At 53.2% G+C, this 11,689-nt stretch overlaps 2 protein-coding genes across 3 annotated transcripts; one reads left to right on the top strand and one right to left on the bottom strand.

The window, feature by feature from the left end:
- Positions 1 to 619: 619 nt before the first annotated feature.
- On the bottom strand, positions 620 to 1,881 carry MRPL43 (mitochondrial ribosomal protein L43). The gene is made up of 3 exons (XM_007963863.3): positions 1,685 to 1,881; positions 1,462 to 1,568; positions 620 to 1,337 (listed from the first exon to the last, which is right to left on the bottom strand). Exons 1-3 carry the CDS (start codon positions 1,813 to 1,815, stop codon positions 1,096 to 1,098), a joined length of 480 nt encoding a protein of 159 aa, XP_007962054.1. The 5' UTR covers positions 1,816 to 1,881; the 3' UTR covers positions 620 to 1,095.
- A 31-nt stretch (positions 1,882 to 1,912) lies between these two features.
- Positions 1,913 to 8,634, top strand: TWNK (twinkle mtDNA helicase). Of its 2 annotated transcripts, XM_007963860.3 has the most exons (5): positions 1,913 to 3,821; positions 4,013 to 4,253; positions 4,781 to 4,888; positions 5,209 to 5,350; positions 7,426 to 8,634. In XM_007963860.3, the coding sequence occupies exons 1-5, from the start codon at positions 2,579 to 2,581 to the stop codon at positions 7,744 to 7,746; spliced, it is 2,055 nt and encodes a 684-aa protein (XP_007962051.3). In that variant the 5' UTR covers positions 1,913 to 2,578; the 3' UTR covers positions 7,747 to 8,634. The 2 variants fall into 2 exon arrangements, with proteins under 2 accessions (XP_007962051.3, XP_007962052.3); XM_007963861.3 differs by lacking the exon at positions 4,781 to 4,888 and having other exon boundaries at positions 1,931 to 3,821.
- Positions 8,635 to 11,689: the final 3,055 nt, after the last annotated feature.

Genomic DNA, 11,689 nt, shown 5'->3' on the forward strand with positions numbered 1-11,689 from the left:
CTAGATGGGCCCAGCCCTGATCACCAGGGGACAGGCTCCTGAGCCTATACAGCTGCCGCAGTGATGTCTGCTTCCAGGGTTGGCTCTGCTCCCTAATACAACTATTTGCAGAGGAAAGTGGGATCCTCTGCTTCCATCCAGACTCCTTGGCAGGCACGCAGGTCTCTTTATTAAGGTTCACACTATTCATTGATCATGGTGTTAGGGCATGACAAGAAAATGACAACGGTTCAAGAATTCTTATGAGGATTTCTAAATTTTTATTTTCTGGCTCTCATTTCTCCACCATCCCCCCTTTTTAAACTAAGACTAGAAAATATTAATCAGCCTTCCTGCCCTTCCCCAAGGTTCTCAGCACCCCCCACCAGCTGGCTCAAGGGACATGGATTTTATTTCTGCACAAAGAGGGACGTGGGAGGAAGGAGATGTATAGCTAAGACCACAGAAAGCCTGTTAGCCAGGAAATAACTCCCCTCTCCCTTTCAAGGGTCAGGCCTAGATTAATCACTTGGCCTTTAATACTAACCACCTGATGGTTGTTATATGTTCTGCGTCTAGTTTTAAAATAATGAAAACTGAAGCTTGTGCTGAACATATGCACACATTTTGAAGACAGACCTGAAATGTGACTTTGGATAAGTTTATTAACCTCAGTTTTATAAATCTATACACACACACATTCACACAGATATAAAGTGCCTAGCCCATCACAGCAGAGCTCTCCATAGCTCAGTGGTTGTACCAGTAAGACATCAGGGATTCTTCAGAAGCCAGCCTTCAGACCTCTCATTGTGTTTTGAGATCATTATTATCAATTTGGATTTAAAAAACAAGGGCCCTGTAAAACCCTTTAAGTCTTCCTCATCTCAGGTTTTAGGGATGCTAACTGATAAAAATTAGGGGTTCACAAGGTCACTGCCCCTAGAAGCAGGCACTGGAAAGAAACAGGCAGCTCTTCTTTATCCCAAGCAGAACCTCTGTCAACTTGCCCATTGATGGGTTCCATTTACCTGGGCTTGGAATCCCAAAGGGGAAGAACCACCTTTACTGGAGAAACAGTCCAAAGCCTGGGGTTGGAGTCGGTGCAGCAACTCTTCACTGTGCTTGCACCTGGGCTGGGGCAGGATCCTGAACCTCTCGGGGGCATAGCCCGCGGAAAGTGGTCGGCTTGTTGGTGAAGGGGTGCCACTGGCCCTGGATGCTAGGGTTGTCGGTGTGGAAGGGCTTGCGGATGCGGATCACGTCCAAACCCGACTGGTTGGCCAGCTTCTGCACCAGCGTTGAGATCTCCTCGACCGACTTGCAGTGGATGCTCTCCTCGCACACAGCCCCGTTAACTAGCAGAAGAGGGGTGAGAGTGGGTGTGAGTGGGCGGAAGCTGGCCGGTGCGACCAGGAGAGAGGGAGGCTAGCGGGCCGAGCCCCCGATCCCGCCCTCCAGCCGGAGCCCGGCCCCACTCACGGTATTCGGCCACTACTCTGGGCACGCAGCACGGACGCGAGTTCACATATATTACGACCCCTGGGTTCCGTCGGGCGAAGTCGATCACCTCCCGCTCCACGAACTCCCTAAAAGACCCGGGAGAGTGAGCAATATGACCCCTGACTGGGGGCGACCTACCCGGGGAGTCGTTGCCACCCCCACCCCCACCCCGACCCGCGCCCGCGCACTTCCCTTGGCTCACCTGGCGCCGCGAGACGAGGCGCCGTCGCGGCTGACGCTGAAGCTCAGACGCTGTAGCTGCTGCACGTAGCGACCCAGTCCATTGTGCAGAACACTGGCCAAGAAGCGGCTCGGAGTCCCGCGCGCAGTCATAGCTACTGCTTGGAGGCCGCGGAGACTAAGCGGCGGGGGAGGGGGGCGGGACTAAACCTCGAGACTTCCGCTTCCGGGACGACCGCTCCCGGAGTTTTGCTTCCGAGGTCAAGTCGAGCAGCGTGTGCTGGAGGCTCACGTTGCGGGCTAAGCGGGAGAATAAGAGTGGTAACCCGGGGCCGGGGACCGGCGCGGCGGAGCTCGGAGTAGTAGAGCGGAGTGAAGACACGGGGGAGGATAGAGACAGGCATTCCTTTGGGCCCGAGGATTGGCGGGAGTCGTGCTGGGTGCTCTCGCTGTGTTGAGGTCCCAGTGAGGGGAAGGAGCAGGGGAAGAGGGTCTCTAGTCGGGGTCCAGGGCAAAGGGACTACAAAAAGGATGCAGGTGGCTATAGAAATGAGGACGACGAGGAGATGCCGTGGAGGGGCAGTAGAGGTGAGAAGATGATGCAGAGAAACTATATCAGTGAGGAACTGTGTAGAGGGTCATAGAGGTGAGGTGGTGGAGAGAAACTGTAACGGACCATAGAAGTGAGGGAGCCGTTGTAGAAGGACGTGGACGTGAAAGGGTCGTGTAGATGGGCATATGTGTTAAGCAGCAGGGTAGAGGGGTTGAAGAGGAGAAATTCATGGAGAGAAAGAAGGCACCTAGAGTGAGCTCTGCAGAGTGCTGCGTGGGGTATCCATAGAGTCTGGTCTAGTGAAGGCACGCTAACCAGGCACCTAAGGCATTTCAAGTAGTGACTTCCTACATTTGGCTAGGAATGTGGGCCCGCCTCAGAGGTGGGTACCCCCTCCGTATCTTGCTACCCCTGCGTGGGGAGTGGATGGGTCGGAGGGGCCTGCCCCGAAACTTGGCCCCAGGCCCTCCTCGCAGAAGGTACGGGAAGGAGACTCTCCAAGCCTTGGAGATGCCAGTGTTGCCTGTAACTGCAACCGAAATCCGCCAGTATTTGCGGGGGCATGGGATCCCCTTCCAGGATGGCCACAGTTGCCTGCGGGCACTGAGCCCCTTTGCAGAGTCTTCGCGGCTCAAAGACCAGACCGGTGTTACCACTTCCTTCAGCCTCTTCATTGACAAGACTACAGGCCGCTTTCTCTGCATGACCAGCCTAGCAGAGGGGAGCTGGGAAGACTTCCAGGCCAGCGTGGAGGGGGGAGGGGATGGGGCCAAGGAGGGGCTTCTGCTTAGTAAGGCTCCAGAATTTGAGGACAGCGAGGAGGTCCGGAGGATCTGGAACCGAGCAGTACCTCTCTGGGAGCTGCCTGATGAGGAAGAGGTTCAGCTGGCTGATACAATGTTTGGCCTTACCAAGGTTACAGATGACACACTCAAGCGTTTCAGTGTGCGATATCTGCGACCTGCTCGCAGTCTTGTCTTCCCTTGGTTCTCCCCTGGGGGCTCAGGATTACGAGGTCTGAAGCTACTAGAAGCTAAATGCCAGGGGGATGGAGTGAGCTATGAGGAAACCACTATTCCCCGACCCAGTGCCTACCACAATCTGTTTGGATTACCACTGATTAGTCGTAGAGATGCTGAGGTGGTACTGACCAGTCGTGAGCTTGACAGCCTGGCCTTGAACCAGTCCACGGGGCTGCCTACCCTTACTCTACCCCGAGGAACGACCTGTTTACCCCCTTCCTTACTCCCTTACCTGGAACAGTTCCGGCGGATTGTATTCTGGTTGGGGGATGACCTTCGGTCCTGGGAAGCGGCCAAGTTGTTTGCACGAAAACTGAACCCCAAACGATGCTTCTTGGTGCGGCCAGGAGACCAGCAGCCCCGTCCCCTGGAGGCCCTGAACAGAGGCTTCAATCTTTCTCGTATTCTTCGTACCGCCCTGCCTGCCTGGCACAAGTCCATCGTGTCTTTCCGGCAGCTTCGGGAGGAGGTGCTAGGAGAACTGTCAAATGTGGAGCAAGTAGCTGGCCTCCGCTGGAGCCGCTTCCCAGACCTCAATCGTATCTTGAAGGGACATCGAAAGGGTGAACTGACGGTCTTCACAGGTAACCCTTTGAGAAATCACTACTTAGAGTAAAGGGGCAGAAGATCAGGTGGCAAAAGCAAGTGGGTTTGGGCCATGACAATGTTGAAAAGAAGGTTTGCCCCCTCCCCACAATTTTAAAGCCCTGACCTATGTCTTGGTTTCAAGGGTAGGACTTCCTCCCTCACCCAGGTCTGTTCCACCCCGCTGCAGGGCCAACAGGCAGTGGAAAGACGACATTCATCAGTGAGTATGCCCTGGATTTGTGTTCCCAGGGGGTGAACACACTGTGGGGTAGCTTCGAGATCAGTAATGTGAGACTAGCCCGGGTCATGCTTACACAGTTTGCCGAGGGGCGGCTGGAAGATCAATTGGACAAATACGATCACTGGGCTGACCGCTTTGAGGACCTGCCCCTCTATTTCATGACTTTCCATGGACAGCAGAGCATCAGGTGAGGCTCCCAGACTCCAGCCACCTTGCTTTCCCAGACATATCCCAGCACTCAGGAACCTTTGGTTCCTTTTCCAGCGCCAGTAGGAGCTCCCTCATCTCCTTAGGTTTGGAGTTTTTCAAAGAATGAGGGCAGGGCTGGGCACAGTGGCTCATGCCTGTAATCCCAGCACTTTGGGAGGATCACTTGAGCCCAGGAATTTGAGACCAACCTGGGCCATATAGGGAGACCCCCTTCTCTATAAAAAAATTTTAAAAAATTAGGCTGGGCATGGTGGTGGCATATGCCTGTAGTCCCAGCTACTCAGGAGGCTAAAAAGAGGCTCACTTGAGCCTAGTAGGTTGGGGCTGCAGTGAGCTGTGATCACACCACTGCACTCCAGCCTGGGCTACAGAGCAAGACCCTGTCTCAAATAATAATAATAGAAGGGCAGAGGAGGCAGCCAAGAGAGTTTTCAGGATGCTAGTTCCTCTGCCTGGGGTGGTCTAGAGACAACTTGTCGAATTCCTTGCCTTTCCTCTTCCTAGGACTGTAATAGATACTATGCAACATGCAGTCTACGTCTATGACATTTGTCATGTGGTCATCGACAACCTGCAGTTCATGATGGGTCACGAGCAGCTGTCCACAGACAGGTGACATCCTCTCTTGTCTAGCTTGAGCCCGCTTGGACATACAACACATACTTCTCAGGCAGCTGGCCTCTAGGCACACACACTGTGCTCTCTTATTTTCTGAGATGTGTGCAGGCACGTACCACCCCCATGTGTATCATATGGAGGTGTGGGGTATGGCAGCAGGATGTATAGACAGGGATCTGAGTGTGAGTCCTTGGGTAGAGGGAGGTAGAGTGGATTGTTGTAGTTTGTGGGGAGATGTGAATGAATCAAGACTATGTGTATGTTCTTGTCCTTCTGTGTCTAATAAGCTCTTTGTGTTGTTGGGATGGGGGTAGGATCGCAGCTCAAGACTACATCATCGGGGTCTTTCGGAAGTTTGCAACAGACAATAACTGCCATGTGACACTGGTCATTCACCCCCGGAAAGAGGATGATGACAAGGAACTACAGACAGCATCCATTTTTGGCTCAGCCAAAGTGAGTAGCCTTTAGAGGAGCTCAAGCTTTGGAAAGTAGAGTGGGTAGGTGTGACCAGGGACAGCCCTTATTCAGCCTTAATCATCTTGACTGTCCATCTGGAACAGGCAGGAGGCAATGTCTCTGGGGCCATGACATGAGGAATATGTGTGCTGGAAATACAGACGCTCATAGTTGGTTCTTTGCTTTCCTTGCCCTCCAGGAGCTCACATCCTCTCCTGTGGGAAACAGTAACAGTGATTGCAATTCAATATGATAAGAGCTATGATAGGCAGCACAAGTATTTGGAGAACAAAGAGAAAAGATGTCTGAGTCAGCCTGGGACATCTGGGAGACTTCCCAGAGAAGGTGACAACAAAGGTTGGGTTGAGGTTTGGTAGACAATGGGTATTAGATGATCAGGTAAATGGGAGGGCCTTCTGGGCATCAGGACCAGCCCAATCCTGAAGCTTCTAGTGAATGCCTATTACATACGAGGCCTGGGCTGGGCACAGGGAATTCAGAGCAAGGAGCACAAATCATGTGCCATGATGGAACAAACATGGAGCTGGGAAAGAGAGTAATGTAGAAGTGGAAAAATGGCAGGGTACAATGGCTCACATCTGTAATCCCAACACTTTGGAAGGCTGAGGCAGGAGGATTGCTGGGGCCCAGGAGTTTGGCAATCTGAGCAATGTAGTGAGACCCTGTTTGTACAAAAATATTTGAAAATTGGCCAGGCGCAGTGGCCAACGCTTGTAATCCCAGCACTTTGGGAGGCCAAGGTGGGTGGATCACCAGGTCAGGAGATTGAGACCATCCTGGCTAACACGGTGAAACCCCTTCTCTACTAAAAATACAACAAAAAAAATTAGCCGGGTGTGGTGGCGGGCACCTGGAGTCCCAGCTACTTGGGAGGCTGAGGCAGGAGAATGGCATGAACCCAGGAGGTGGAGCTTGCAGTGAGAGGAGATCGTGCCACTGCACTCCATCCTGGGTGACAGAGTGAGACTCCATCTCAAAATACACACACACACACACATATATGTGTGTGTGTGTGTGTATATATATATTTGAAAATTAGCTGGGCATGGTAGCATGCACCTGTGGTCCCAGCTACTCAGGAGGCTGAGGTGGGTGGATTGCTTGAGCCTGGGAGGTTGAGGCTGCGGTGAGCTGTGCTCACGCCACTGCACTCCACTCCAACCTGGGCAGCAGAGTGAGACCTTGTCTTTTTTTTTCTTTTTTTTTGAGATGGAGTCTCACTCTGTTGCCTAGGCTGGAGTTGCCTAGGCACGGTGTATTTCACCGTGTTAGCCAGGATGGTCTTGATCTCCTGACCTTGTGATCCGCCCACCTCTGCCTCCCAAAGTGCTGGGATTACAGGCATGAGCCACTGCGCCTGGCTGAGACTCTGTCTTTAAAAAAAAAAAAAAAAAAAAAACTAAAAAAGAATGGTCTCCTTCATGAGATGTGACATTTAGACCAAGACCTAAATGAGAAGAAGCTGAGGCTGAGTTGGGTGGCCTGCTGTGGAGAAGGAGAGGGAACAGCACGGGCAGCATCTGAAACAGCAGCAAGCTTGTCAGGGAAGTGAAAGATTTGAGTGGCCCCAGCATCGTGGTCAGTAGTTCAAAGAGCTTTGGTCATGGGGGGGAGTACTTTTCCCTTTCCCTCTCCCATTCTTTTTTTTTTTTTTTTTTTTTTGAGACGGAGTCTCGCTCTGTTGCCCAGGCTAGAGTGCAGTGTCACAATCTTGGCTCACTGCAACCTCCGCCTCCTGGATTCAAGTGATTCTCCTGCCTCAGCCTCCTGAGTAGCTGGGACTACAGGCGTGTGCCACCACACCTGGCTAATTTTTTGTATTTTTAGTAGAGATGGGGTTTCACCATGTTAGCCAGGATGGTCTCGATCTCCTGAAATCGTGATCTGCCCACCTCAGCCTCCCAAACTGTTGGGATTACAGGTGTGAGCCACTGTGACCAGCCCCTCTCCCCATTGTTAATCACTTCTCCCTGCCCTGTCAGCCTTCCTTTCTGCTTTTTGCTCATGTTTTCTTACTCCTGCTTTCCTCCTTCTGCCCCTCTGTTCCCCAGGCAAGCCAGGAAGCAGACAATGTTCTGATCCTACAGGACAGGAAGCTGGTAACTGGGCCAGGGAAACGGTATCTGCAGGTGTCCAAGAACCGCTTTGATGGAGATGTAGGTGTCTTCCCACTTGAGTTCAACAAGAACTCCCTCACCTTCTCCATTCCACCAAAGAACAAGGCCCGGCTCAAGAAGATCAAGGATGACACTGGATCAGTGGCCAAAAAGCCCTCTTCTGGCAAAAAGGGGGCTACACCACAGAACTCTGAGATTTGCTCAGGCCAGGTCCCCACTCCCAACCAGCCAGACACCTCCAAGCGTTCAAAGTGAAGGCCGTGCAGAGCTGCTCACTGAAATGAGCCTGATAGGACAGGCCGGAGCATAAAACTCTGAGGGCTCCTCTATCCTGTGGTCCTGAGCTGTGTGCCCTTCTGAGTCTGAGGGGCCTAACCTAGAGCTGGTTTCTGTAGTGAGAAAATTCAATGTTGCAGACTACTGAGAAACTACTGTGTTTCTCAGGCTTTCTTTGAGGTCCTGTATATACAGCACTGAAAAGAGAGAAAGGTCTCTGCCCCCATGCATTCTGGTGGAAGAGACAAGCAAGCAATGAACAAATAAGCAGAAAACCTAGTTTTAGTTAGTGAAGAATGCTGTAAAGAAAATATAAATGCGATAGACTGCTGGCAGGCTAGTGTAGATAAGTGGTCTGAAAAGGTGACTGAGCCGAGGGCGTGTGAGCTGGGGCCTAAACAACTAGAAAGAGAGCGCCCTGTGAACATCCGGAGAAGGGGACCCAGGCAGAGAAAAGGAAATCCAAGCCCTGAGGTAGGAATGAGCAGGTCAGATTCAAGGCAGTAAGGTCAGGCCCCCTGAATCTTCAGGAGAGTCGGGGACTTCATGCAAAACTCCAGCCTAGGCTTTCAGAGTCAAAGGGCGATACAGTGGGTACCAAGCCCCTCTGCTCTCTACTTTGTAGAGCCTGGCATGAGGTGGCATGTACTAGAATTGGATCCTAGGTGCTTAGGCCTGCAACATCAGGGCCTCACAGGTGGGAGCTGCCTCGGGCTGGGTTGCTTGGCCATAGAGCCATGGGAGGAACCTGTCAGCCTGGAGTGCCTGCCACCTAGACACTGATGCTATTGTGTGCTGCCTCAAGACAGCTGGAGTTAGGACATTTTGTAGAGCCTTTTCCAGTTTTACTAAAAAATTTTTCCATTGCCTTTGTTTCTGTGCTTTTTCTTATTCATCCACCAGGTGTCTCCCCAGTCCGTAGCTGTATTTCCCTCTGGGGATTGGGAATGGACGGGTCCCTCCCACCATTTGCAGCCTTTGAGCAGTGGGCTCCCAAGGAAGCAGGGACATTAAAGGGCCTTCACACCCTACCTCCCCTTTACATCTCTTCTTGACCTAAGGAAGACAAGATGGTCTGTCCTCATAGCTAACTTCCCTGAGGATCTTGAGTGATTACTGGCCTAGGCCCTGCCTGACTGGCCATTCCTCTGTGATGTGAGCCACTCATCTCTCAAGTGGACTCAACATATTCTGTCCACCCCCCATCCTTCTCCCTCCTGTACCCTTTCCATGTTTCTCATATGTTAATATGTGCCAGAACTCCTGGGGACTTGTGAAAAATGCAGAACCTAGGGCCCATTCTTCCCCCATCCTCCACCACATATGTTTCTCATTCTGGAGATCTGAGGAGGGGTACAGTAATCCTCATTTTTAACAAACCCTGGAGGAGACTAAAATAGGTGATCCAGAGGGACTGTCAGAAGTATTCCTAAATGATGACACCTCATCTCTTGTCCTCTGATATCCAAAAGTCCTAGTTTCCCTTTGGATTTCCCTAAAAGAGTCGTGAGAATGCAAGATGTTCTGAGGGGGCTGGGGAGAATCCTTTTGTAAGGGTTGGGGGAAGGTTTCCTGCTCCCTTTGGATGCAGAGCTGCTTTGTCAGGCTGTTCCTTTCAACTTATGAAGGGGCTTCTGGGACCGGTGGAGGGGTCTGTGGTCTCTGGAGTGTGAGAACTCTGGCCACAAATGTCTCCTGAAACATCCAGAGCAAGGCTGCTGGAAAGCTGCTCTCTGTGAGGAAGAACCTGGGGGGTGGGGAGAGCTCCTCCAGGGCCTCCCTTCTTGGGGGTCTCTCCCAGACTGGCTGGAGCCAGGCTTCCCTAATCCCGCAGTAATCATTCCCAGCCGTTGACTGGTCTAGGCTTCATCCAGAATCTGTAACACTGAACGGCAGCCATGCCTTCCAGAGGCACAATACCAGATCAGTCCTACCTGTAAGGATGTGGGTTCCACGTTCCTGTCTCCCTAGAATGCCTGGTGGGTTCTCAGGAGATCCTTTAGGGGTTTCCAGTAGGGGACCTTTGTGAGGTCTCTGTGAACTGGGGATAGAGGGATACAGACTTGTCTGGTTGTCTTGCCCCACCCTTCTAGTAGATACCCCACACAGCACAAACCAGAAGGATGAGGGGGAGGGGAAGCTAATACTCTCCCCAGCCCCACCCCCTGCACAAACACATTCTACTCCATACCTGCCTTAAACACCCACATCATGATCGGGCCCAGTCTGTTCAGATCCCTGGATTCTAGAAAGCAGTGGGGGGTCCCTAGGGCCTGTGCAGATTCCCTGGGATAGGACTGGTCTGCCTACACCCAACTGGATGTTAAGAATCTCCCTGACTCACAGGTTCAGTGGATTGGGAAGAAAAAAAAAATTCAAAAAAATTTCCCTGAGAACTCAGGAAAGGCCTGGCTAAGCCGGGTCCAGTTGGATCTACAGACTTGTCCTCTAATTGATAGTGTATGTCACACTTAGCTATGAGATGGCTGCTTTGGTCCTCCAGCAGCTTCCTCTCTGCTGTGGATGGGTTTAATAATAAACAGCTCGGCCGGGTGTGGTGGCTTACACCTGTAATCCCAGCACTTTTGGAGGCCGAGGTGGGTGGATCACGAGGTCAGGAGTTCGAGACCAGCCTGGCCAATATGGTGAAACCCCATCTCTACTAAAAATACAAAAATTAGCCGGGCGTGGTGGCGCACGCCTCTAGTCCCAGCTGCTCTGGAGGCTGAGGCAGGAGAATTACTTGAACCTTGGAAGCTGAAGTTGCAATGAGCCAAGATCGCGCCCGCTGCATTCCAGCCAGGGCGACACAGCGGGACTCCGTCTCAAAAAACAACAACTCACCGAGGTCTCCAGCAGCCCATATGGCCCAGATACCTAAAGACCTTCTCACATGCTGCCTTGAGTGCCATGGCAGGAGGGAGCCCTTGGGGCCTCCCTGCAATACAGGCCAACTTCCTGTTTGTGCCTGTGGGTAGGACTTTATGAGTCTAAGAGAAGCCCAGTCATGCCCCGTGGGGGGTCAGAACCGGCAGGCCTGCTCACCTGGGCAGACACCTACTCTAGGGAAGGGGCTGTGCTGGTTCTGCTTGGGCAGCCCCACGCTGAGGTGTGTGCATGGTGGGGGCAGGTGGGAGCTGCTCTGGTGAAACTCGAGCCTTCTTTGTCTGCTTCCCAGGGGTTTTCCCTATATTTAGTGATTGGGCCAAGAGTGGACCGGGTTGGGCTCCCAACGGAGCAGGGAGGGTGGCAGAGTCAAGTTCTATAGGACAGCTTAGTTTAAGGCAGCCAGGTAGTCGAATTATCGGTCACGAGATGCTCGCCCCCTTCCCTACGTCAAAAACCAAATCCAGTAAATTGTGAAGTCGAAGGCCAGAGGGGCAGCCTCGGCCACCGTCGAGTCCCTGTGGGGCTGGGAACTGGGTAGGCTGTTGGTGGAGTGCGGGACAGACCACTCCCCTCCCTGGGTGGGGGGCGCGGCCTGAGCCGCCCCGCCCCGCCCCACCAGGTCAGGCCAGGCGGGCGCCCGGAGCCGGGAGCCGGGAGCTGGGAACCCGGAGCCCAGAGTTCGGAGCTAGCTAGGGAGGCGGCGTTGTCACGGCGAGGAGGTGGGCGCGCTGGAGCAGGAGCGGGGCCAGAGCTGGAGCCGAGGCGCAGGTGGCGCTGGGTGAGTGGTGGGGCCGCGGAGGTGCGGGAACTCCTGCTTCCCGCACATCCCCGCTCCTGAACGAACTTTCCGCTTCTGGGGAAGCTAGGGGTGGAGTGAGGAGGGGGGTCCGCACTTGGTGGGTAGCCCGCGAAGAGTCCGAACAGGGAAGCGACACGAAAACGCACGCCGACGGGCCCCACACACGCGTGCACAGACCCACGCCCGCACTTGGGACACGCGAACACACATGCAGTCGGAAAGGACGCGCCCAGT

Source organism: Chlorocebus sabaeus, chromosome 9 (genome assembly GCF_047675955.1).
Source record: "Chlorocebus sabaeus isolate Y175 chromosome 9, mChlSab1.0.hap1, whole genome shotgun sequence".
In the NCBI taxonomy this organism is placed as follows: Eukaryota; Metazoa; Chordata; class Mammalia; order Primates; family Cercopithecidae; genus Chlorocebus; species Chlorocebus sabaeus.

Bases quoted from the DNA above. Each gene is read 5' to 3' on its own strand.
- MRPL43 (XM_007963863.3), bottom strand. From the start codon at position 1,815: ATGACTGCGCGCGGGACTCCGAGCCGCTTCTTGGCCAGTGTTCTGCAC. The intron at 1,569-1,684 runs GTGAGCCAAGGG...CGGGTCTTTTAG, and splicing joins GCCTCGTCTCGCGGCGCCAG to GGAGTTCGTGGAGCGGGAGG. The intron at 1,338-1,461 runs GTGAGTGGGGCC...CTCTTCTGCTAG, and splicing joins CAGAGTAGTGGCCGAATACC to TTAACGGGGCTGTGTGCGAG.
- TWNK (XM_007963860.3), top strand. From the start codon at position 2,579: ATGTGGGCCCGCCTCAGAGGTGGGTACCCCCTCCGTATCTTGCTACCC. The intron at 3,822-4,012 runs GTAACCCTTTGA...ACCCCGCTGCAG, and splicing joins TGAACTGACGGTCTTCACAG to GGCCAACAGGCAGTGGAAAG. The intron at 5,351-7,425 runs GTGAGTAGCCTT...TCTGTTCCCCAG, and splicing joins CCATTTTTGGCTCAGCCAAA to GCAAGCCAGGAAGCAGACAA.